We start from the raw sequence: 27691 nt of genomic DNA, 5'->3' as shown, positions 1-27691 counted from the left end.
TGATTTCTGATTTAAAAAGTATTATTAAGAAAAGAATTTGTTCTTTTTTAAAATTAAAAAAAAAAGTCAATATATTTATTTGGAGGAAAACATTTTTGAACTCATTTACTGATCAAACTATTAAGTTAACAATAAGAGCATATCAAACTATTGTGGACAAGGCATAGTTGAATGATCCTTTTTAATTCTATCTATTATTAATAAGAGCCCTAAACAAAATGAAGCCCTATTTTTCCTTCTTTATTCATGCTTACTTCCTCCTGATCAGCAACCACTGCATTCTGCTGCTGCTTCAGCGAGGTGTTGAAATGAAAGAGTATGGCGATTGGAACAATGTGTATAAACTATATAACAGTTATATAATAGTGTATACAACCTATTGTATGATGATGTTATAACACTATGTATGTAGTGCCTGTTGATGTGAAATGGTGGGAATTTGAATGATGAATAGCAGGGAGGTACAAGAATATACAGAGACACATGTGAGAGTAGTATTGATAAAGGGGAACGATTGAAGGATTATGCAAGAGAATTTTTAAAAGGCCACCTGAAATGTCACTTGTACTAAATGATCCATTGCTATTTGTGATTCCTATAGTTCTCCATCGATCAAGTCTGTTGTGAACGACTCAATACACATTTTATCCTACATCGTAAAATATGGTTTTCCATCACACAACATCATACAATGCTCACAATCTTCAATATTCATACTTGTACGATGTTTCTTGTTGGATAAGGCTTCTTGATAGGACAACTCTTGAACAAGACTAGATTTGAACTATAAGGTATTTTCACAAGAAAAAATTAAAGAGGGACACAATTTAATTAGCAACATAAAACTATCCTATGGGAGATTAGACATACTCAATAGTATTTATATTGAGATATGTAGTAGTCCCCAATCAGGAAAAATAAAACATCTCATAATCCAGACTGCTTTAAACACAATTCACAAGGCTCATTGCAGAAAGTCCAGAAACTTAAAGTAGTTTATCACTCATCAGGATGGTGATGGTGAACAAAATTAACTACTTTGTGTTGGCTACATACAAAAGTTGACAACATATAGCATCCTCCAATTAAGACTTAAAGGTGTCTCGATAACAAATGGGAACGTAAACAGATTATTTTTCTCCAATGGATGAATTCATTACATGTGGAGACTTAGACCAGAAAGAAGAAAAAGAACAGATATCCATGAGCAAATACAAGGAATCATACACTTATAGTTAGCTTCCAGTAACTCAGCAAGGTTCATCTGTATCTCTTTTTAAAAAGTCCTCTGCCTTTTTGACCTATACATTACCCCGCTGATTTTCCTCTGGGTTTTTATTATCATTAGTCTTAGCAGTAAGTGATCAACTAATTAGCTTTCTGAGTCTCTTTTCGGACACACTTGCATACTTATTCTGTGGTTCCAGAACGAGTGCATGTCTAATATCTGCAATATCAAAATCCACAGTAAATTAATAAATGAACTAACTACAAGGAAACTGGATGCCCATCTCTGGCCAGGACAGACCATCCAACCTGACTTTTATAAATATAGTTCAGAGTTAACATGAAAAGATAATATGGAAAGCAAGTCACAAAATTTACAGTCAGCATAATATTCCTCAAAAATTATAAGGATTAACTAGAAAATGGTTACACAAACATAGCTATTTTATTATTATTATTATTTTTCAACGCATATTTATCCATATGCATGTATGAGCATAAGCCAAAAACAACTGCTGAGATATTGCACCTACTGCTATTTTAATCCGACCTGATCACGCCCACAGCTACTTAGATCTGCCCGTTTGACACACAAGGCACTTAATAATGAAATAGCAGCCAACCCAGAAATCTGACCCCCTCCCCCCTCGAGCGGCGTACTACAGATCTTTTGAAACTTACATGAGATGACTAAATCAGATTTTGTAAATAATATTTGTCATTAGTTTTTGAAAGCTAGTCATGGGGAGATAACAATTCTGAACTATTCTGTGCAATTAAGGATTTCTTCCTACGCAAATGAGACCATTAAAAGATAGCTGTAAAGGACTAAAGATAAAGTTGCACGCACAAACAGCGCAAAGAACTGCAAACATGCACCTTGCAACAGACAGACTGCCACATAACATCACAATTCACAGCCTTACCTTGAAGAGCCTCTTTATAGAAGAGAAGGGACTCTCTGGCAGTTCCCCTTCTCATATAAGCCTTTACATTCTGCATATAAAAATAAAAAAATCCACCAGTCAGAATACATTTGGATCATAAAAATGGAAATTGAATGTATGGGGAGATGGGCATCTACACTCTCATGCATCAAATAGTGAACCTAAGCTACAAGAGGAAAAAGGTGGAATAATATGAGTCTACACCACAAGAAAAATTGTACAACATTGATATATCTTTACACAACTCAGAAAAATTTGCTTGAAAGGAGTTTCAACCACCACTCATTTAATTGTAAACGTACTTGAGAAATTCATATGTTTACTGATAAACTTTTGGGTGCATTTTATGTTAGGCTTAGATTACTCCATAATATCCACAGTAAAAAAACCCAGACAGCAAATATAAACAGACGGAAAAAAGAGTTCTTTTCAAAACTAACACTCCTTTAAGGTTTAACTTTTTAAAAGATTTCCCATTAAAAGCCCTGTAATAGGATGAAAAGCCCTTCATCAATATGGCAATACAAGTGTTTGAATACTATCACCCTGAAGTAGCATTTCGAAACAGTATTAGATTGGTCAAAAAAAAGAAGTTAAACAGTTCACTAATATTAGTCGCAAAATTCCAAGTTTCTCCTTATACCTTTTTATCAAGTGAAATTGCTTTAGTACAGTCCTCTTCAGCTTGGTGGAAGCTGCAAGTTAAATCACTCAGTAAAAGACGAATTCAAACAAAAAACATTGAAGAAGTTGCACTAGTATCATAATTTATTATCATACCATCCCAATTCTAAGTAAGCAGCTGCCCGGTTGGAATAATATGTAGCGTTGTCATTCAATTTTATTGCTTCTGTATAGTAGCTTACAGCTTTGTTCCACTGCTTGCCCTTATATGCAGCATTTCCCTATATAGGATGCATCAAATTACCATGAGAAACTAGAAGAGCATACTAACGATAGAGCCCACAACCTTCAAAGATGGTAAATTGAAGACGAATGACTATCAGGCACAAAATTCTTTCATTTCTCATTGGTTAGTTTCAAGAAGCCTAAAACACAGTATCAAAAAGAAAACAATTGCATATACTGTTATTTAAGACTGAACTTAAAAATCTGTAGTATAGACTGTTAGCCATGCTTGCAAAATTTGCTACAATTATGGTAAACCACGTGCCAGTAGCATTTTGAGTAGAAACTGAATGTTACTGGTATGTCTTATTAGCAGACTCTTCTTTTGGAGGAGAGACCAGGCAAGAGAGATAAAGTGGAAATGCACAAATTTGGTAAAGATATGAAGAAAAAATGAGAGCATTTTGCTTCTCACCTTCCTGAAGGCAAAATAACAAGAAGCAAGGATGATTACAATGTGGAAAAATTGGAAGAAAATTCCAAATATTTAATCAGACATCTATATTGAATAATAATAATTTCAAGTGTCCCATACTGCTCCTCATTAGAGATAATATTGTATCTTTGGGGCTTGCAGCTAAAAGGCTGTAATAAGGATCTGGGAATTTAACTATCAGGTCTTTGCAGACTTTCAGATAAGGAAACAGAATAGTGTGATGCCCAACTTATGAAACAGAACAGTGTGATGCCCAACTTAGAGATCTGCAAAATGATCATGTCAAAGCAATTAATTTTAGCATATTAAAAGAAATAAAGTGGAGAATAAAACCTTTTCTTTCAAAAGCTCAGATGCATCAATGCTACCATTGGTATCTGGTAATGGAGATGCACTGGATTGTATGCTTACTTCATTTTGGATAGATGAGTACATATCCAAGACAGTGTCAAGTAGAAACTTATCAGTCCCGTGAGATGCAATAAATGACAGGGAGATAGGATAGTTCTCATGTTCTCCAAAAGGAATGGCAGCCTGACATTCAAAACAAGGAACAGATTGTGCACAGTGAAAGCACTAAAATATGGAAAGAAAACTAAAGTATGAGGATGACTAAGTATACTTGATGATTGAATACTGCAACATGGAATTACCTGACAACATCCTGACATGCTGGCAATGCCCAATAAAGCAAATGCTCTATCATGAACTTCAGCATATAGACCTTTCCTTGACTTTAATTTTAAAGGAGGATCTGCAACCGTCGGAAGAACCAATATGCCATCGTTCTTCAAACAAAACGAAATGAGTCCTTGAGACACAAGTTACCGAAAAACAAACATTGTTACATAAAAAGGGGATGCAAGACTAGATATTGCATCAGACATTTTTGAAGTGGTAAATGACATAGTGAACTTTTCAAAACTATTCTCCTGAAATTTATACCAAAGTTATGTGTGTTAGACAATTGACATTTTTTCAGCTTATTATTATTTTTACTGTTTTTTACTTATTTCAATTTAGTGCGTCCTATTTTCTAGCTAGACTTAGTCAACTTTAGTTGCTCAACTTTCGGAAGTTAGTGGCCCCATTATGGCTGTTAGTGGCCCCCTTTTATGGTAGTTAGTGGCACATGTTCTTATTTTAGTTTTAATGTTTATGTTTTTTCTTTGTATAAATTCAGACTTTCTGCAGATTATTATACACAAGGAATTTCATAAGTTCACTCTATTTTTATTTTTTCAAATCAGTTTCTTGAGTATTTTTGTTCTAACGGTGGTATCAGAGCCTCTTGTTGATCTTACAGGACAAAAAAAAAAGTTTTGACCAACAACACAAATGGCATCCAACAACCTATCTTTAAATCCACCATTCACTTTCACTGGTGAAAATTACCAAATCTGGTCTGTGAAGATGCAAGCTTTTTGGAAGCCTATGAACTTTGGGAAACTGTGACGGAAGATAAACCACTTGTTGCTCTATCAGCAAATCCTACCTTGGCTCAGTCAAATCCAACAACGAAGAGAAGGCAAAGAAATCTAAAGCCAAGTCGCTTATGCAGAATGTTGTGGCAGATACTGTGTTTTAGAGAATCATGGCTTGAAAAACTGCAAAAGAGGCTTGGGATAGGTTGAAAGAAGAATATCAAGGCAGCAATAGAACACGTCAAATGCAAGTGTTGAACCTAAAAAAAAAAGAGTTTGAGTCATTGAATATGCAGGAGGATGAAACTACCAATAAGTATGCTGATCGAATATCCTTTAATCGTAAATAACATTAGACTTCGTTGTGAAAAGCACAGAAAAGCGCGCTCCAAAGCGAGGCGACCCTTGTGCGCTTTTTTATCTTGAGGCGAGGCGATCTGAAAAAAGCTCTCGCTTCAGATGAAGAAGCGAGAAGTAACCCTAAGGCAAAAGCGCAATAAAGCGCGCTTTTTATAAAAACAGCGACAATTAGTTGTTCTTTTAAAAAAATAGTTTTTTTTAAAAAAAAAAATCTGAAATATAACCTTCTCTCTCCTCACGACTCTTTCCCTTCTTTCTCTCCTCACGGCTCTTGTTTCACAATACTTCTTTCCCTTCTTTCTCTCCTGACGATCTTGACTAAGGCTGCCTCTCTCTTCAACCTCGACCGCGACTACAAGTAACTTTTTGTTCATCTCTTTTTTAGCTAATGTTTATTAGTTCATCTCTATGAGTTTCTTTTCTCCTGAAATATACAATCTTCGCCTGTGCTTCATCTCTTCATCTCTCCGAGTTTCGACTACTCTAGTTTTTTCTTCTTCTTCTCTTCTTTTCTTCATCTCTGCTGCCTGCTCTGTTTCTAATTTACTGACTGCTGCCTCCTCTGTTTTTTTTTTCAATTCTTTTGCTTTTTTTTTATTTTTTTATTTTGTGATCAGTCTAGCAGCCTTGTTGAAGAATAGGAGTTTGAATCTTTGAGATTTAATTATGTTTTTGATTTTTTGCTTTATATGTTATGACTTATGAGTATTTTTGCCTATGTAATTTCTTTCAATCTAAGACTATATTACCTCTATTTAGTTATTTAATATTTTTTTATTTTTATACTAAATGTCGCTTTTTTTAAAAAAAGTGCACGCTTCGCTTCACGCTTCTCGCTTCTGTGAAGCAAGCCCTCGTCGCTTTTTTTTGCTTCTCGCTTCCAAAACACTGCAGTTCTTGGTGAAGAATTTACAGATAAACGAATTGTGGAGAAGTTCTTGTGACTCTTCCTGAGAGATTTGAATCTAAGGTTTCCTCTCTTGGAGAATCCAAGGACCTAAGCAAACTTTCATTAGGTGAACTAATGAGTGCTCTTCAAGCACAAGAGCAAAGGAGGACAATGAGATGGGAAAAGTTCATTGAAGGAGCTTTCTCTGTACAAAAGCAAAAAAGAAAGCAACAATTCCACCAAAAGAATAAGGGCAAACATGATGGAGGAAACAATAGTGGAGATGTGAAGCAGAAGTTCCCTCCTTGCAAACATTGTAAAAGAAATACACATCTGGAGAAGTATTATTGGAAGAGAGTTGATGCTATATGTGGCAATTGTAAGCAGACGGGACACGTATCCAAGGTCTGCAAATCGAGAGCAAAGGCCTCTGGTGCTTTGCAAGCACAAGTAGCGAAAGCTGGCGATGCACATGAAGAGCAACTATTTGCAGCTTCATACTTTTCAATCATTGAATCCTCTGATTCATGGCTTCTTGACAGTGGTTGCACAAATCACTTGTGCAATAATGTTGAACTGTTCAAATTCCTAGATGATACTTACAAATCTAAAGTAGAAGTGGGAAACGGTGAGGCAGTAAAAGTCAAAGGCAGAGGTACAGTGTCTATCTCAACAATATCAGGTATCAAAACTATTTTTGATGTTTTGTACACACCTGATATGAGTCAAAATTTGTTGAGTGTTGGACAAATGCTTGAAAATAATTATTCTCTGCATTGTAAGAATCATGAGTTTCTGACCCATCTGGAGTAGAGTTATTTTATGTCAAGATGAGCAACAGAATGTTTTTAGTTGATTGGGAGAAAATAACTGAGCAGGCTTACACTATTACTTCACAAACACGTACAAACCTATGGCACAAAAGGTTTGGTCACTTCAATCTGAGAAGCATCGTAGAGATGAAAAAAAGGAGCTAGTGGAAAATATGCCTGAATTTCTTTCTAATGCTCAAGTTTGTGAAACTTGCCAACAGGAAAAGCAAACAAAATTGCCACTTCAAGCAAATCAAGTACGAAGAGCTAACCAAAAACTTCAGCTCATTCATACAGATGTTTGCGGCCCAATGAAAACAGATTTGCTGAGTGGTAACAGATATTTTCTCCTCTTTATTGATGACTACACCAAAATGTGTTGGGTTTATTTCATAAGACTGAAGAGTGAAGTCTTTGATGTTTTTAAATGATTTGAAGCTTTAGTAGAAAATCAACGTAATCTTAGTATTAAGGCTTTAAGGTCTGACAATGGAGGAGAATACACTTCTTCTCAATTTGTGGAGCTTTGTAATAGCACAGGTATTTAACGCCAATTGACATTACCATACACTCCACAACAAAATGGCGTGTCTGAAAGGAAGAACATGACAGTAATGGAGATGGCCAGATGTCTTTTGCTAGAAAGAAAGATCCCAAATCAGTTTTGGGTTGAGGCAGTCAATACCTCTGTATATTTGCTGAACAGATTGCCTACTAAGGCCTTGCAGGACATGACTCCATATGAAGCTTGATGTGGGAACAAATCAACACTACACCATCTCAGAATCTTTGGGTGTATATGTTATTATCGAGTTCCATAAACAAAAAGGAGTAAGCTAGATAACAAGGCTCATAAAGGCATACTTATGGGCTATAGTTCATCCAAAGGTTACAGGATTTTCTGTTTGAAATCAGACAAACTAATTCTCAGCCGAGAAGTGAAGTTTGTGAAGCAGCTGGTAGAGATTGGAAAAATCAGAAGACCTCTTATTCTGATTCATTTTCAATAGAGCAGCCTCAACTTTCAGAAGATGAACTAGTGGATGATGTACCAGAGATGGAACTCGATCCTTAAAAGATGTCTATCAGCGGTGTAATTTGGTTAGCTCTGAACCAACAAGCTATGCTGAAGCACAAAACTCTCAGGCATGGAGGAGAGCTATGCAAGAAGAACTAGACATGATCGAGAAGAATGGAACCTAGCAGCTTGTTGACAGACCTAGAATTCGCAAGGTAATTGGTGTAAAATGGATTTTCAAGACAAAACTCGATCCTGATAGAACAATTTGCAAACATAAGGCTAGATTGGTGGTGAAGGGATACGCACAACAACATGGTGTGGATTACCAGGAAACATTTGCTCCTGTAACAAGGTATGACACAATCAAGCTTATTCTTGCATTTGCATCTCATAGTTCCTGGCAGATTCATCAACTTGATGTCAAATCGGCTTTCTTGAATGGTTTGCTTGCTGAGAGGATTTAGGTAGAGCAACCTGATGGTTTCTCAACTCTTGGAAAAGAGGATCAAGTTTATCTCTTAACAAAGGCCTTGTATGGCCTAAAACAAGCCCCAAGGGCATGGCATGAGAGGATGGACAATCATCTCATCCAACTTGGCTTTAGTAGAAGTCAAAGTGAAAGCTACTTTGTATGTGAAAGTCAATGCTGCAGGTGAGTCCTTAATTGTCTCAATTTATGTGGATGACATGCTTGTGACAGGAAGCAAAATTGAACTAATCCAAAGGTTCAAGGATGAAATAGAGAAAATCTTTGAAATGACTGATCTCGGAGTCATGAAGTACTTTCTCGGCATGGAAGTGTTGCAGTCCAGTGATGGAATTTTCATATGCCAGTTCATTTTGGATATTTTAAACAGGTTCAAAATGCAAGACTGCAAACCTGTGAGTACTCCAATATCTACTAGTGTGAAGCTTGGCAAGGATGAGGATTCTGAAAAATTGGATGATATAGAAGCTTAATTGGCAGTCTTCTATATATAACCGCAAGCAGGCCAGACATTCTATTTGTTGTTAGTTTGCTCTCTAGGTTCATGCATTCGCCTAGAGACACACACCTCACAGCTGCTTAAAGAATGTTAAGGTATATTAAAGGAACTAGCAAGTTTGGAATTTTTTTCCCAAAATCTACCGAAGTAACTATGAACCTGATCGGGTACTCTGATAGTGATTGGGGTGGTGGAGTTGATGATTCCAGAAGCACATCTGTATATCTCTTCTGTTTGGGGACAAGTTGTTTTAGTTGGAGTTCTAGAAACAAGAAACTACAGCTCAATCAACAGCAAAAGTTGAGTACATAGCTGCTGCATCTGCTGTGAATCAAGTTATCTGGCTCAGGAAGATGATGAAAGACTTAGGCCATGAACAAAAAAAAGCTACCAAGATCATGTGTGACAACAGTTCAGCAGTTTCAATCTCAAAAAATCCAGTGTTTCATGGTCGAACTAAACATATCAAGATCAAGTTTCATTTTATTAGAGAAGTCCAACAATCTAATGAAGTGTTGCTTGTTCATTGTTCATCTGAGAACCAGTTAGCTGACATTTTCACCAATTCATTGCCAAAGGAAAGGTTTGAAGATCTGAAGCAAAGAATTGGTGTTTGCCACAAAAATGCCAAGGAGGAGTGTTAGACAATTGGCATTTTTTCAGCTTATTATTATTTTTACAGTTTTTTTCTTATTTCAATTTAGTGCTTCCTATTTTCTAGCTAGACTTAGTCAACTTTAGTTGCTCAACTTTCTGAAGTTAGTGGCCTCATTATGGCTGTTAGTGGCCTCCTTTTATGGTAGTTAGTGGCACATATTCTTATTTTAGTTTTAATGTTTATGTTTTTTCATTGTATAAATTTAGACTTTCGGCAGATTAATATACACAAGGAATTTCATAAGTTCACTCTATTTTTATTTTTTCAAATCAGTTTCTTGAGTATTTTTGTTCTAACAATGTGAAATATTATGTGCAAAGGCATATGCAAAATTTCTAAAGGATGGGTGCACTTATGAAAAGATGGATTTAATATATAAATTTGATTGGTTTGACCTTCAGGTTCTTATCACTTGAACCGTTAAACATTTAAAATTATAGGTCCAAAATTGATTCTTATATTCAGATAGTGATTTTATACATATAGTTACATCTTGTGTAGAAGGTATTGAGATCATTGATTGTGCTATATCATCGAGAACTAATTGTTTTAATATACACATTGGCTTCATTGCATAAAAATTTTGCATTGCCAAAGTAGGAATTTCCAATGTGACAAACTTGAAAATTTTGAAAGGTTACAGCAGAAAAAGAAAGAAATATATTAATTAAAACCCCAAAAGTGCTACGAATGGTACTTAAAGAGGTGTTACCTAATTTATAACAAAAAAGACAAAGATAGATATAAGATTTAAATTTCTATTTTCACTTAGAGATGTGCACCCAGGCATCATTGCATTATATGATACTTCGAGTGTTGGTTCACACATCTATATTTAAGCATTTATAAAAAAAATATAACACTACTCCACGTGATTTCAGGAGAGCATGGGATCAAGACCCTGTGACCCCCTCCTAGATACACCCCTGATTAAGTGGCTTTGACGAAGAATAAAAGAAGCTAATGGTAGCTGCCACAAATGGAGTGGTAATCCCGACACCCCAGCCCCCCAAAACAAAAACAAAAAAAAGATGGGAAAGATGAAGAAAGTGGAGAAAAGGAATCATAACAGAAAAGGAGAATTTCATTTTTTACTTGAGGTTGTCTAAAGGTACCTTCAAAAGATTCTGCATAGCAACTCGCATCTCGGTCCTAACTTTGTAAAGAACTTTGATGTTCTCAGGAGCCAAGGTATCTGCTGCAGCAATGTGATTGGTAACTTGAGAACCCAACCTCGGTTTCACAGCCTTCATCCATTCTTCATAATTTGTGTTAAACTCATATCTGAGAAAAACTAAGCATCAGAGATGATCACAGGGAAATCATTACCTCGACTAAATCAGAATTTTGAACAACATCAAATAGGAAGAAGATGGAACAACCAGATTTAGCACATGTGTAGTCGTTGAGCGTATTTATAAATCAGGAAAGGCAACAAAAGAGTAGTAATCCCCTCTTCATTCAAAAATAAATCCAGTTAACCCCACCATTACCTGCTATCATCCACAATCAGCATCAGCTTGCACATGGCTGTCAATGCTTACCACTAGACGGGCAAAATACAGCCAATGTAACTATCAATTAACCAGTCAACTGCTACTTAACTTCCAAATCATTTGCAGTTCTGACAAATTTACCAAATTTGGTGAACGATGGGATGCTTTAAAATTATGAAAATGCCAGTTAGAAGTTGAAAGTCTCAAGGTGGAAGTAGATTAATAAAACATCAGTGCCACAACTAGGTATGTCCCATAGCTGTTCTGGTGATAGAACATAAACTCTACAGAAGCCTTCTCGGTATATTCAACAGAGAAAAGTTGAAAATCCCACTAAGCTCGCTCGATGAACATGCTAAACAGAAGAACAATTTAGATAGGATCGAAAAAAGAGTTTTAGAGAATGAAACCATTCAGCTTGCAATTACAGTAGTCCCAATGTCAAATACTCCATAAAGGAGTTTAGACATCATGTAATGCATGAGTGTCAGATAATTTATATTTTACTATATGCCAAATTTGAAGTTATCAATAAACTAGAGATTATGTCTTAAACCAAGAATGAGATTAATTCTCTAGTTTTTCTATGTAAATCAATATATTACAAAACGTTAGATGAGATTTCCAGCACCCAAAAAACGCACAAACGAAGAACTTCCGAAAAACAAAATGTCTCCATAGAAGTAGAAGCCAACAGGGTAAGGAGATGCGAGACAGAAGGATGATACTGTCAACAATATTGACCTGTATTTGAAGAGCAGAAAAAACAGTAGCTCAATATTTTGTGGATGCCTATCTGAGATTCCTCACATAAACAAACACTCCTTTCTCTCAAGATGGTCGTCCAACCCAATGCAGGAGGCCATAACTAAACTACGGCCAAATGAAATACGAGTAGGAAGAGATTACAGATAGGGATTGGAGATTTCAATGCAGAGAGATTCTTGTGAAGAGAGAATCCATTAAAGAGACTCAAATCTTTGAAACCAATTCCTTTTACTATTTTTTGGAGAATGGTCTCATTTCATTAAAACATCAGCACCAAGTCTTTGCTGATAAAGAAGAGAGAATACAATCTCCAGAGGAGATAAAACATAAAATTCCCCTTAATCAACAAAAACTTACAGGGATTGTATAGCTTTGCAGTATGGGTTCACTATCATTTACAGCATCCCTTAATCCAAGAAAATAAAAAGTAATATCCAATTTAATTTGATTCTCTCTGAGAAGTTCATTGTATTCTCAAAAAGTCCTGAAATTTCTTTCCTTCCAGACTGTCACCAAATGCACACTAGGATGGTTTGCCATCATTTCCTTTGGTTAACAACGCCAACTTCTCCACTCCAAACACTCAAGAGGTCTATTGTCTTCTCTGGCATATACCACTTCATTTTAACTGATTCTGTGCATACTAAATAATAAACCACTAAGATACTACCGATAGCAGGACACATTGTCAAAAAAGAAACATGAAAGTGGAAAGCATAATAAAAGTAGCTTAAAAGTTATATCACTTTCTAGTAAGAAGATCAGCCTAGTAAAATATTCAAAGTATGGCATGTGCATGACCTTTGAAGAAGAAACATCACAGAAGAGAGAGCTCGTAGAGTAGACATCCCATTCTGCTGGATGGTTGATTGTTCAATGAAACCTTTTAAGCTGGGTACGTTTGATGCAATATACTGCCCAAGGTTCAGATGTTTGGGTGCCTGGTCTGTGCGAATACAAGAAAAATGAGAAGTGATATAAAGAAATAGAGTGCCAGCATCTGGCAACCAAATGAGTCCATCGAAAAATTATAATTTACACTAGGAGGAAAAAGAAAAAGTAAACTGCAACTTACATCCAGATAATTTTTCTATTACTTTGGTGACAACATACACTGTCTTCTGTTTTGGTACATTACAGAGCTGAAAAAGATCATCAGCTATAACAAAGCATCTTGTCCTCTTAGGTTCAATTGATGGTATCTGAAGCAACACATGTCCAACTCGATGCAGCACAGATGGATCACGAGCTAACCATCCTGTAAAAGGGATTGCCACCATAAAGAATAGACAACTGATTCAATGCCTAGCAGGAATACCTAAAAGCCCAAAGAGGCGGTCTGTATATTTACAATACTGACATCTTAAATTTCAATTAATCAAAATTCAGAAGCAAATGATTTTTTTATCTCTACCGTCAATAAATTTAGCAAGGGCAATTATTTTTTGATAAAGGTGAAGTTGTATTCCTCAGCAATGAGAGTATACTGGAACAATCAAAAAGATTTAAATCAGTGACCCAAAAAAGACCAACTCAAGAAAGCCGTACTAAACTTAAAAAGAAGAGAAAAAATTTAAAATCTGTCCAGCATCCTCTATATCCTCCTCTTTACACCAAAAGAAGGAAGTCTTCATACAACGCCATTTGATCTTTTGCACTCATTCTGCAGTATTTTCCATAAACTTCTTGAGTCTTCCCCTACAAATAGTCCACCATATACAAGATGGTATCATGTTCCACCATTTCTTCTGGCTCTTACTCCCCCCTCTTCTCGCCCAGCAACTAAGAAGGTCTGCATTGTGTTCTTGCATTCCAGTTTGTGTGTGTTCTGCTTAGAAAAATGGCCCAATTGAGCGGTGACTTTGCAATGGAGGAATAGATGGCTATTAGTCTCATTTGTCTCATTACACAGTGAACATCAGAAGATATTTCAAAGCCTCTTCTTTGCAGCTTCTCATGAGTTAGCCAAGGCAATTATAAGTTACGATTCTATCCAAATAGGCCTCATCATGGGTATCAGAGTAACTCTTCCCATTGCTTTTTCCAAAGTTCCTTCTTGTATTACCAAGTTGTGAAACATATCTTTGTTCTCGGTATTTTTGGTTTGTTAGGTGTTCTTTCTTATTAACAAATGAAATACATATAGTTTAGTACACAATTGTCCATTCTCAATTCTTTTTAATGAATGATATGAAAGGTACTCTTCCGGTGAGTCTACATGGCTCCCCACCTTGAGAGTTAGTTCTTCTTCAGGTGAGTCTACATGGCTCTGATGCATGTATCTCCACACTCCCCAACACATGGCATTGAAGTTGTCTTAAGACCCAAGGACTAAGCTCACTCTCAAATTATGGATTCCCAAGCCTCCCTTTCCTTTGCTAGCATTATTGTATTCCATTCACTAGATGATAGCCCTTTTCTTCTTTGCCTTTTTTCCAGAGGAAGTTTCTTATGAGTCCATCTAATATTTTCACCACCTTAGAGGGAATAGGAAATGGAGACATTACATAGGTGGGAAGTGAGTCTAATATTGATTTTATCAATATGGTTCTACCTCCCCGTGAGAGGTATTGAGTTTTCCATCTTGCTAACTTCTTTTTTGTCTTTTCCATGATTCCATCCCATATTTCTAAAGTTGTGCCTACTACCTAGTAGCATTCCCATAAGTGGTAGGTAGTCCCTCTACTCTACAACCAAGTAAGTAGATCACAATATATGAATCTGAGGAATTTCTTTGATAGGGATCAATCTAATTTTTGCCTAGTTTACACTTAGTCCTTGCTACAGCTTCAAAAAGAATTAAAATTAGTCTAATGTATCTTAATTGCTCAATCTCAAGGTCACAAAAAACTAGGGTATCATCTTGCATACAACAGATGACTGTTCTCTTTTCCACCCTTATTACTGGCTCCTATTAGAAAGCCACTTAGCAATTGTTCTCTGTGGCTATTGTCATCAAATCAAAATCTTCCAATACCAATATAAGCAAAAAAAACGAAGAGAGGGTCTCTTTGTCTCAATCCTCTTTCGGCATTGAAGAAACCTACTAGCTCTCCATTGACAAGGACAAAGAATTCAACAATCTTCATACATGCCTCTATCCACTTTAACCATTTGATCTATCTCATAGTATTGAGTAAGAAAGACCAGTTACCATGGTCATAGGCTTTCTAAATGTCTAGTTTACAAAAGTAATCCTGCGTTCACATTTTTCATCCATCAGTCTATAGTACACACTCGCTAGCAATTAGGGCAACATCCATAATCCGTCTTCCCTTTATAAAAGTCATCTGACTTTTATTTACCAATTTATCCACCACTGTCTTTAGCTTTTCAGAAAGTAACTTAGCCATGTCTTGTACACTCCTCCAACCAGACTAATTTGTCTGTAATCTTTAAGATCTGAGGCTCCAAACTGTTTAGGTATTAATGTAATAAAGGTTGCATTAAAACACTTCTCAAAATTTAGATTAGACTGAAATATGCCAAAGTCCCTATTATACTTCATCCGAGAAAGTGTAGGAAGAAAATCATTGGAGAGCCATCTGGGTCTGGGGCTTTCTCCTTGGCACAATTTGATGTTGTCCATAATATCCTCTTCATCGAAGGGTCTTCGTAAAAGGGAAGCTCCTCTTCAGAAATCATAGAGAACTCGATTTGAATTTTGAAGCTTATCATTATATTAATTGTCACCCAGTCTGCTCCTTTGAGCATGTGTCCTTGCATGTGGCAGCTATATTACTAGCCTTGACCTATTTGTTGAATCACTATCTTCTGCACACCCTGCTTCCTTAAGCACTTATAATGCACACTTAGCCGAACAACTAACGTTGGAGGAAAGAGATAGTCAAGGTATGAAGTGAACCAATGATGAGGCACAAATGATGAAAAATTTTCCCTCACCCTATGGTAATTTGCATGTCTAAGAAACTGCCTTGCCTCTCAAACTTGTCCTAATTTGCATACAGTTCTTTCATCAATCTGACGTAAGACTGGGCAACGGATCGGAACAGGATCACCAGACCGGAACGAACCGGTATCGGACCGGAACGGGACGAGTTGACCGGTTCGTTGATCGGTATCTGGATGAACCAGATCGAATAAACAGGACAGATACTCGATTCCGTCCCGTCCCACTATATATCGAGATGGAACCGGAACAGACCGGAACGAAACGGGATGACACATCTAGTTATTTCAAAAAATGATTTTTTTTAATTACGGAAATATGAATATTTCTTTATTTTTCCAAGTTAAATTTAAGTTTTTAAATTTATAATGTAATTTTTTACTTAAGTTATTTTAAAGATATTTTTTAAAAAATTGTACTTATTAAGTTTGCAAGTTAAGTAAGTCTAATTAAGTTTTCAAGATTTAAATCTTTTGAAGTTTATAAGTTATTACTTTTATTATTTATTAATATGTTATAAGTTATAAGTAATAATTATAACTCGTAATTTAAATAAATTAAATTTGTAATTTTAAAAATTTAAACAAAAATAAGGATAAAACAATTATACAAATTAAAAAATATCAATTTAATTATTTGAATTTGTATTATAAATTACAATTTCAATTTACAACTACTAGTAGAGTGCATAGTTTACGCAACCACCTTCTAGGAACGGTTCTGTTTCAACTAAGTCTCGAACATAATACTAATGTAATCCTAATAGGGAGTAGTTGGGTTACTTGGGTAGTATTTATTATTTAATATAAAATATAAATTATAATTTATAAATATATAATATAAATTAATCAATATATACATTAAATATAAATTAATTAATAAATATTAATTAATCAGAACCGAACCGGACCAGAACCGGAACCGGAACCGGAATAAATCGGTACCGGTACACCGGTACCAAACCTCGATTCCATTCTGTTTCGTGTCCCGGTTCAGGATGTCCGTTCCGTCCCGTAGGCAACCGAACCGGAACGGTACCGGACTGGTACCGATACATCCTGTTCCGTTGCCCATTCTTAATCTGACGTCAGAATGGATTGGTTCATCAAAGACAAGTCTCATTTCATCTCTCAAATAGTGTCCCAAATATCCAGAAACTTGTGGTTCTTATGTTTCAGGTACACCCAAGAGAAAGAAAAGACTTCCCAAGGAGTGAGAGAACTAAGAAATCCAATCATGGCATTTGACTCTTAAAAAATTTGGCGTGCCAATGTTGAATCAAGAACTAAGCAGGAATATATAGTTGAGTTTAAGCTTATTGTATATATAGTTGCGTTTAACCTTAACTATAATATTGCCTTCAAAAAACTTGGGCATTTCTTTCCTTCCAAATCACCCACCATACAGGGATTCCCATATTTTGGAAGAAGATTTGATCAAACCTTTTTATGCCAGAAAGTAAAGAAATTTAGAGCCATATTTTTTACCTATTCAAAAGGAGAAATTTAGAGACAAAACTTAACATCTTAATGCTCATGTGATAGAAATGTTTCCAAGCCCTTGTTTATTTATATAAAAAAAAACTTATTTCCTTTATCACAATAGATTTTATTCCTGAGGAAGCTACCTAATTTTACATTGCGCTAGTTAAATGCTTGTTTAATACTAATTAAGTAGTTGATAGTTCCCTTGTACTCACATAGTTACCTACTAATTGAGTGTTCGGATTGACTTATTTTAAGTGTTTTTGGCTAAGTTCTTTTTCTCTTTCTTGTAGTGTTTGGCAAAAATAGAAAGTGTTACTAAGATTTGATAGGAAATCTGTAATTATTCCTTTTTGGAGGTAGCCAGCTGAAGAATTCAACCTTACCAATTTCAAAAAAATAAATAGGAAGTGTTATTAGGCACTTACTTTTAAGCCAGAAAAGTACAAAAATAAGTTAAAAGACAAAAGTTGGGTATTTCCAACTTATAGCTTTTAGGTATTTTTGAAAAGCCAAATCCAAAAAACCCTCTAAATCAAGACATTCCAATAGGTTGTCGTGTCAATTATATGGTCATGAGAAGTATCAGAAACTGGGTTGTAGGTTGGCCTGTCAATTAGTTCCGTGGTCATGAAAAGTATCAAAAATTGGAGTAGGATCGGGGGCCTCAAATGTAAAGAGGGAAAAAGCGTTAAAAAAACTTCTCAACTTTAATTTCTCCTTTACTGGTGTTGTTTTAATATGGAAAAAGTGAAGAGCTCTCTACTATCCTGGTTCCAATAACGCAGTTTGTGACAAGGAATTACGGTCTTCTCCTGGGAGAGTTTTTCTACTTCTTGATTAAATGTTTACTTAATAGGCTACAGATACAGAATTTGGCCTCTCCAGACATATTCTGCATTAGTGACAAAGCAAATACTGTGGTAATAGTCTAGAGAAAACAAAATAATACATACCAATACTGTCCAAACTTTGTGATACAGGCAGAACACCAACAGTCGATATGGCCCTATGTGACGGCCTAAACCCAAAGACACCACAAAATGCTGCTGGGACTCTGATGCACCCAGTCATATCGGTACCTGCAATAGATCAGACTCTGTAACCATCTAGCATTCTGAATCCAAAGAGAACTTTTTTTACAAATTAATACCACTGTAATTAGTTAAACAGAAGCCGGCCAACTTAAAAATTAAATCTCTCATTCCATCATGTTCATACTTCGCAGATATATAAGATGAGGAAAACACAACTCAATGTTAAATCTATCCATAAGAGGAAGACAAAAGGAAAGAGGAGGCCTAGACTATAGCAGGAATATATCTTTTTTAAGACGGGTGGTGTCTGAACTAGCTTAGACGCACCTCGACTATTCCACCGGGTACCTATGACCTCCCACCAGGTACTAGGTATGGAAAGGATCACCGAGTTTTTTTTTCCAGGATTTGAACCGGAGACCTCATGGTTCTTCTCTCACTTCATTGACTACTAGGCCTCACACAAACATCCTTGGTGACTACAAAATGAAAATATCTTCAACAACTCAAACATATTTGTGAATTTAGTAACTTCATCATCTTCATACTTTAATCATTATAGTTAAATTGAACAGACACAGGAAATAGAAGAAAAGGAAACTTTGAATCAGCAATTTTCAATAACTGCAATTTAAATAGACAACAATACCTAAAGCAAAATCAACAAGTTCAGCCGCAACAGCAACAGCTGAACCACTGGATGAACCACCTGGAATATGAGATGGCAATTTTGGATTAGTTGGAGTACCGTAGTGCACATTCTCTCCAGTAATCCTGAAACATTTCAACAGAGACATAAATTCCCCTCACTGAAATTGCATTGCTTCAAACACAAATTGTCTTCTTCAACCAAAAGAAACACAGAGGGAGGAAAGAGAGTGTAGCATCAGATGATAGCCATGTATATATCTGAAAAACGTACTACGTCCCAACTTTTTGGCGAGTCTTCCCATTTCGAGAAATCCTAGTATGTGCTACACCATTCCATTTCTATACATCTTCGCAATCTTTCTTTTTATAATCAAGAAACCACGAGAGCTAGTGGCACTGGCACACGATTAGGTATTCGGTGGATGATAGGTGTGCCCTTCTCCATTGCCAAGCTTCTGTTGCGGCAGGATTCAAATGTGTGTGTGCCTGACTGACACGTTACTTGTTGTGCTCTTATCACTAAACCAAAGCCCTGAGGCCACATCTTTCACAACTTCTACGGATTCAAATGCATTAAAACTATTCAATATTTGAAACTTGATGTCATGCTTTCTCTATAAAACTACTTTTCAAGATTGCTTTAATGATTATTCAAGTAGTGTATAATTAAAATTAACATTTTAAGCTCCGTGCAGAATCAAATATTTCATATAAAATTAATGTGACATAAGAATAAACAGAAAAATCAAAAGATACCCAAGTCCAAATTCGTCCATGATAGTCTTCCCAACACAAGTAGAACCATTCTTCAGAAGAGCAGTTACAACAATGGCTGTCTTTGTAGCCGCCTCATGCGTCTGTTTCCAGGCTGGACTACCAAAACCCGTCACATATTCCTTCACATCAATGCTATAACAGTGCAAGTAGAGAAAAAAAGAAATAGAATCAATTCCACGTCCAGAAATGCAGCAAAACATTTATTAGTCCAATGAACAAAACATTTTTTTTCTACAAGATCTAATCCTTCCAAAACCAAAACCCTCACAACATAACAAAAGAAAAAAGTGTTCCGCCAAAATTTAACTTGAAAAGAGGAGTATCACTAACTTGTCTTTGATGGCAAATGAGAGGCCAGAAAGGGAAAGTCGAGCAGCTGGAGGAGGTGGTTGAGGAAACGGAAGCAACTCGATTCGTTCAATAAAAGCGCCAAAGTCTTGTTTGATTGAGTTTCTAGCTTTCAATCGTCGCCGATTGACCTCAGCCATGATCAATATTCCGGCGAATCCGACGCCGATCACAACCCAGACTTTGGGGTTCGATACATTGAGTTTTGTCATCACCGGCAGCTCGGCAGCAAAATTTGAAGGTTTTGAAAGGGTTTAAGGGAAATGCTATGCTAGTATTGATTTTTGGGTTTCACAGAAATGGGGTTTAAGAGTCTTCTCCAAAGAACTTTCCACGTGCCTGTGCACGTTTCCATCACGCGCCGAATCTTCCTTTTCCCACAAGTAAAAATGTCCTTCAGAATTTTCTTTTAAGAGAAAAATGCAAAAATATTTTGGAAAATTTTTCAAAATATTAATGTTTATTGTCAATATTTTTAATATTTAGTTAAAATATCAAAATATTAATTTATTATGTATCTTATTTAAGTTGTTATTATTTATTTTAACTTAAATAATACAATTGTTAAATAGCAGAAAGGAGAAACTTAGTGGGAGAAAAATATTAAAAATATACAATTGCTTAAAAATCTCATTAGGTACAAAAATTTAAAACTAAATACAAATACAAAAAGATAAACTAAGAGAACTCATCCCACTTGTTCATCAAATTTCTAGTATCAATTTTTAAATTTTCATTGATAATACTCAATTTCTGTTGAAATTAATTTGATTGAATCACGTTTTTTATATTTAATCGCGAATTCAACAGATCGGATTTTATAGTCAAAAACGACTTTCATAATAATCTAGCTTCTTTAAAATTATGTGAAATTTCCTTTTCAACCATATATGACATTGTCAATACAAAAGCTACTTGGGAATAAAGAATGATCCAACAAAAATTATGCAACAAAAGCATATTAAAACTAAGAAATCATAAAAGCCTAGTGGAATCACGCAAACTCAACGAGAAGTATAGAATCACAAAGCATATATTCTAAAATTCATTAAATGATAATAACCAATCAAATCTTTTTAGACTAAGACCTTACTAACTAGATAATATATATGTTTACATAATAATAATAGGGGGGGGGAAATCACAAAACATAGTATAAAAAGTGTCACAAATAAAAGTTTGCAGATTGAGATTCTAATAACGTGCATATTTCTTTTTGGATGACGAGACAACGTTTTACTAAAACACAAGTAAATAGAGATTCAAATTTGAGTTTTGTGAATAAAAAATTGAGAAAAAAGGCATATCAGACGAAGAAGAAGAGAGAGTCAGAGAAGAGATTGCAAAAAAAGAAAGAATGGAGAAGAATGTTGCCGAAATTGTATTCATATTAATTTTTGTTTATCAATTATTTTTCTTTTATTCAACATTTATATTTTTATTAACAACATTGTATCTCTTTTTTAGTTTGCAGTCATTCCAATAGGTATGCCAAATTGATTTGTATCTTATAAACATAGATGTATCATATTTCTTTCATAGTCAATTTGCATATTTCTTTGTAGAATATTGTATCATTCCTCAACATATTGTATTATTTTCATTATGTGTGTATGCTATTATTTTCCTAGAATCTTGATCTTTCTTTAATCGTATTTATATGCATTGATTATTATATTGGGACGCAATCACTAATATTTTTATAATACGAATAAACGAAATATATATTTGACAGTTATGTAATACAATTTTGATCAATGGGATACAATTATCAATTTGAATTTGAATGAGAAAATGAGCACATAAAATACAAATGTTGTTGATATACAATTATTACAAAAACCTAATAAAAAGAAATACATGGTTGTTGTCATTGAATTGACATTGACATACGAAATGAGCACATAAATACTCATATGACTTGAAATACAAAATTGACTTTGTTGATATGTCATTGTGATGAACAAAAGAAAATCTGAATACAATGTGAGGGTTAAATACAAAATGATCACAGTAAAATATTCACCACAATATGATATTCAATTTTAATTTGAATGGTATAGTAAGCACATAAAATATAAAAATTATTGGTATACAATTATGATGAAAACATAATAAAAAGGAAATATAGATTTGTTGTCATTGAAAATTGAGATTGAACTACAAAATGAGCACAATAAATATTCACTTCAATTGAAATACAAATGTGACTTTGTTGGTATACCATTATAATGAATAAAAAAATAGAACTTATTTGTATACAATGTGATATTGAAATACAAAATAAGCAAGTTAAAATACAAGTCGTCATCTGTGTTCTAAGTAGAACTTTGTAATATTGAAAAATAGAAAATTGTTGATTAAGTTGGATATCTCTAATCCTAAACATGATTCAACTACAAATAACAATTTTGAACGATTTAAACAAAAATAAAATCATAAAACAAATTCGAAAACGGATAAAGATGCATACCTTAATAAAAGAGATTGTGTGAATATTTTTACAAGATATATTTTTCAATTATTGAAAAGAAAACAAAAAGGAAGAGAGAGGCGGATTTTGAAATGGAGAATAATTGGAGATGAAAATATGAGAGAGAGAAAATATTCCCTTTTTAAAAAAATATATGAAAGAGAATTAATTGAAAAACGTGTAATTAAGGTGAGATAAAATAATAAGTAAATTAGGATACACAATTTTTTCTAAAATAATGACATTTCGACATTTTTCCAAAATATTTTTGTGATAAATAATTTGGTTTAAAAATATCCATGCTTAATATTTTGGTTCGGAAATATTATTCTAACTAGTTAACATTCGCGCTTCCATAATCATAACAACTATTTTAGTGATAAAGTTTTCTTATAAAGTAGCACATACTAAAAAGAAGAAATATGATTAACATTTAGGTAAAAACTCTAAAATGTTTATCAAAATTGTTTCAATTTATAAGATAGTTTTCTTATTAACTATCAAAGAATTATTATACAAATAATGTTATTTAAGTAAAATTATAAATTGATAAGATATTTTGTAAGTCATGAATGAATCAATCAACTAATAAAAAGAACAACGCGACGCAGTACTATTTCCTTATTTTTAAAAAAAATTAAAATTATAGTATATCTTGTTATCAAAAGCTTACAACCATAAATAGAGGAGAAAACATATCCATTGGTGAAAAAGTTCTATATGTAAACTTTGAATATCTGATGTGCAAATTATAGACAAAAATTTAAAATCATTATATTTTGAGAAAACTAAATGTAGAGGTAATGAAGAGAATCATAGAAACACTTAAGTAGAAAATGTGAATTGAAGAAGGTTTTTGCAATTTATGAGATGTAATAAATATAATAAAAAATTTAATGTTAAACAAATTAATTAGTGAAGAGACTAAAATCATCTTTTTAGTTTCATAATCAATTTAATCAAACAAATATCAATTTTCTCTATGCATAATTATTTTTCTATTTTCTTAACTTAAGAAAATGTGTTCATTGCAATTGGATACTGGCAAAAGAAACTTGGTTCATTCAGAAATATTTCATTAAATTAAAAGAATTATACGTTTTGTGAAAATTGAATCCAACAATCATATATAGACTAATTTTACATAAATGCTAACAAATACAAAACAAAAACTTAATGGAGAGGATTTCATCTTTTTTGTTGGTCAATTCAAGTTCTACAAAAGAAAAAAAATGTGTTATATCATCTAAATTCGGATGAAACTAAACAAAAGATGATGAAATCGAGAAATTATGTCATATTAACATATTATATACATAATATAAATCGATGGAGTATGAATAATATTTTCAAAAGACAAAAGTTTATATATATGATGAAAACATCACAAAAAATATATTTAAGCAATACAATAGTTAGTTGAAGATCATGTTGCCCTTGATACAAAAAGTGTGCTTCATAATATAATCTTGTTCTTGAAGGTACATATCTTGATGGATAAATTATTAATTGAAAATTATATAATCAACAATAAATGCATCTACATATTTGTAAATCATTGAAACTTCTACTTTTTCAAATTATAATCTAACAAATTCTTGATAAATCTTCCACCGCCATAAATGCCCGTTTGGATTGACTTAAAAAAATGTAACTTTTAAAAAGTACTTTTGAAAGTGCTAAAACTTATTTTAAAAATAAATAGTTATGTGATTGGATAAAAGTGTTGCAGTTGAAAAAAATTGTTGATGTGATTGGCAAATAAGTGCTGACAAACACTTTTTTTAATTAAAATGTCTAAAATGCCCTTAAAGTTGTTAACATGATAAAAAATTGATTAATTTAAGAATTTTATACATAAAAAAATTAAAATAAAATTAATTTATATTTTACATTTATAAGTAATAATATTTTCTATTATTAACATATTTCTTCATCATCACAAATTATTTATAAGATGAATATAAATTTATTATTTAAGTTAATTTTGAATGCGCAACTTATTCTTATAACTATTATTACTATTACTATTACTATTATTATTATTAATAATAATAATAAATAATAATAATAAGAAATAATAATAATAATAATACTAAATATAATAACAATAATAATAACAACAACAATAATAATAATATAAAAAAAAAAAGAATTAAGGCCAAAAGGTAATATACTTGTTCAACATAAAATGACTTTTAAGTTGGAAAAAAAAACACCCCTCACCTTGCTTCTAGCTTTTGGCTCAAAATAAATCGTCAAACACTCTAATAAGTCCAAAAACTGACTTTTAAGTCAGTTTGACTAGCTTTTAAGTCAATCCAAACAGGCTCTAAACTTTTTTTCTTTATTTTGATGACTAGTAGCAAATTAATTTTTGATAATCTCCTTGGACGAATCTTACACTACCTTCAAACTTTCTTCTTCATGATAAACTCTTGTTTGGCTATTGGAACACAAGAATAAAATTAAAAAATGTATCTATAATTTTCATAAAGCCGGAAAATAAAAATAATAATGCTAACAATATGAAGTTGGAGAAAATTTAAACGAACATGCAACAATGTCAAGACCCAAAATCACAAGTCGTGATGACACCTATGTTTCCAACCGATAGGTAAGCCAACCCAATAAGTTTACCAATTCAACTTAAACGTGAAAAGTTAAGTAGCAAACTAATATCTAATATAATAGTCTTAAAAAAAATGTGAAAAATAGAATATCACCCCCAATATTTAGTATCATAAGTACATGAGCTTCTACAATAGGATAAAAGTCCAAATGTCACGACCCAAATCGGGCCGCGACTGGCACCCACACTTATCCTATTATGTGAGCGAACCAACCAATCTAAACCCACCATTTCAACCATAATAACAAAATAAAATGCGGAAGACTTAAAACTCATTAACGAAATCAATAATTAACTTTTAAAACTCAAACTTATTATTATCCCCAAAATCTGGAAGTCATCATCACAAGAACATCTACTTCAAATTACTAAATCTAAGAGTATATGAAGACTGGCTAGAGTTGCGGTTGAGTTGAAAACGACGGTACGTTTGCTGCACTCCACAATTTACAAAGAAAACAAATACAAGTAGGGGTCAGTACAAACACAAGTACTGAGTAGGTATCATCGGCCAACTCAAAATAGAAAACAGTATATATCAGATAACATCATAAAATCAACTAATATCCTTAGCATGCAGCATTTACAATTACCATAACCCTTGGTTACAACACCAAGCACATCAATGAGGACTCACGCCTCCTCATCATACTCAATTGGGAATTAGGTTCATTAGATTGAATATATTAACATCTTTCAAGATTCATTATCTTTATTCCTCTCGTGTCGCTACGTGACACTCCGCTCCTCATGTACTATCCTGGTGTCGGAACGTGACACTCCGATCCTCATTCTATCCTTGTGTCAGAACGTGGCACCCGATCCATATACTATCCTAGTGTCAGAACGTGACTCGATCCATATTCTATCCTGGTACCGGAACGTGGCACCCGATCCATATACTATCCTGGTGTCGGAACGTGACACTCCGATCCTCATATACTATCCTGGTACCAGAACGTGGCACCCGATCCATATACTATCCTAGTGTCGGAACGTGGCACCCGATCCATATACTATCATGGTGTCGGAACGTGACACCCGATCCATATACTATCCTGGTGTCGGAACGTGACACTCCGATCCTTATATACTATCCTGGTACCGGAACGTGGCACCCGATCCATATACTATCCTGGTGTCGGAACGTGACACTCCGATCCTCATATACTATCCTGGTACCGGAATGTGGCACCCGATCCCCTAATCTCACTACTTTCGTTCATCAAGCCTTCTTTTATACCAAGGCATCATCATTAACAAAGTAGATTAGGGTTTCTTTTTCAAGATTTAGGATTCAATAGCTTCATCATGCTTATTTATCACAATTATATAATCACATTCATGCAAGCATACAATTAAGCATATAGAAGGGTTTACAACACTACCCAATACATATCATTCGCTATTAAGAGTTTACTACGAGTAGCATAAACCATAACCTACCTCTACCGAAGATCAGTGATCAAGCAAGCAAATTCCCCAAAGCTTTGTGTTTTCTTCTTCTCGTTCGATCCTCTCTCTCTCTCTTTGTTCTTTCTATTTTCTTTATTCAAACCCTCTTTCTTTTACCCTAATTAGCATATAATTAAGAATAAAAGATGACAATAATAACCCACTAATTTACTCAAGGTTACCTCTTTTAACCCCCAAGTAATTAGACTTATTAACATTAACCCACTAACTTTACAATTATAAGCCGGAATAGTCCAAAACGCCCCTTAAAACATTCAAAGAAATCCGACCCCGCCTGGGATTACACAGCCTGTGACGGCCCGTCGCGCCTGTGACGGTCCGTCCTGCTGCTCCATCACAGAGTTCAGAGACTCAATTCTCTGAAGAGTATGTGACGGTCCGTTACGCCTGTGATGGTCCGTCCTGCCATTCCGTTACGAAGTTCAGAGACTAGATTTTACTGAAGGATCTGTGACGGCCCGTCACGCCTGTGACGGTTCATCCTGCCATTCCGTCACGAAGTTCAGAGAGTTGATTTCAGTTCCCAAATTTCAGAATTTCTAAGTGTTTTGAAATGAGACCCCCTCGACGGTCCGTCGTGGGATCCGTCGTCTCAGCCAGTTTTTTCAGAAATAAAATCTGCTGTTCAAAACGACTAAACAGGTCGTTACACCAAACTAATATGAAAATCTAAACATAAGAATATCCTATCAGAATACCAAAATAACCTAATAAATAGTGGTAGATTGAAGGTGTGAGCCGCAGAATATCCCAAGCAGCGCACTACAACTCTAAGATAATCCAAACTTATATTTAAGCTCCAAGAACATACCCGAATTTGAAATCCAATCTATACCACAAAAGAGTACAACAAGTGTAGTATGAGTACGAAACCACGTGTACCCAGTATGTCTCATTGACCGCCAATGAAGAAGTAGTGATGAGAGTTTATATAAGAAAAATCAACTCTTTAATTATACAAGTCTACATT

At 34.3% G+C, this 27691-nt stretch overlaps 1 protein-coding gene across 1 annotated transcript; it reads right to left on the bottom strand.

The window, feature by feature from the left end:
- Positions 1-943: 943 nt before the first annotated feature.
- LOC101244043 (outer envelope protein 64, mitochondrial) lies at positions 944-20521 on the bottom strand. Its single transcript, XM_004248751.5, has 13 exons — positions 20123-20521; positions 19772-19924; positions 19014-19138; positions 18284-18409; positions 13009-13191; positions 12735-12879; positions 10785-10953; positions 4173-4307; positions 3853-4053; positions 2955-3079; positions 2818-2869; positions 2154-2223; positions 944-1447 (listed from the first exon to the last, which is right to left on the bottom strand). The coding sequence occupies exons 1-13, from the start codon at positions 20350-20352 to the stop codon at positions 1365-1367; spliced, it is 1797 nt and encodes a 598-aa protein (XP_004248799.1). The 5' UTR covers positions 20353-20521; the 3' UTR covers positions 944-1364.
- Between the last annotated feature and the right edge of the window lie 7170 nt (positions 20522-27691).

The sequence above is a fragment of the Solanum lycopersicum genome, chromosome 10 (assembly GCF_036512215.1).
Source record: "Solanum lycopersicum chromosome 10, SLM_r2.1".
In the NCBI taxonomy this organism is placed as follows: domain Eukaryota; kingdom Viridiplantae; phylum Streptophyta; class Magnoliopsida; order Solanales; family Solanaceae; genus Solanum; species Solanum lycopersicum.
The sequence above is the reverse complement of the archived record's forward strand: the minus strand, read 5'-3'. Positions and strand labels throughout refer to the sequence as shown.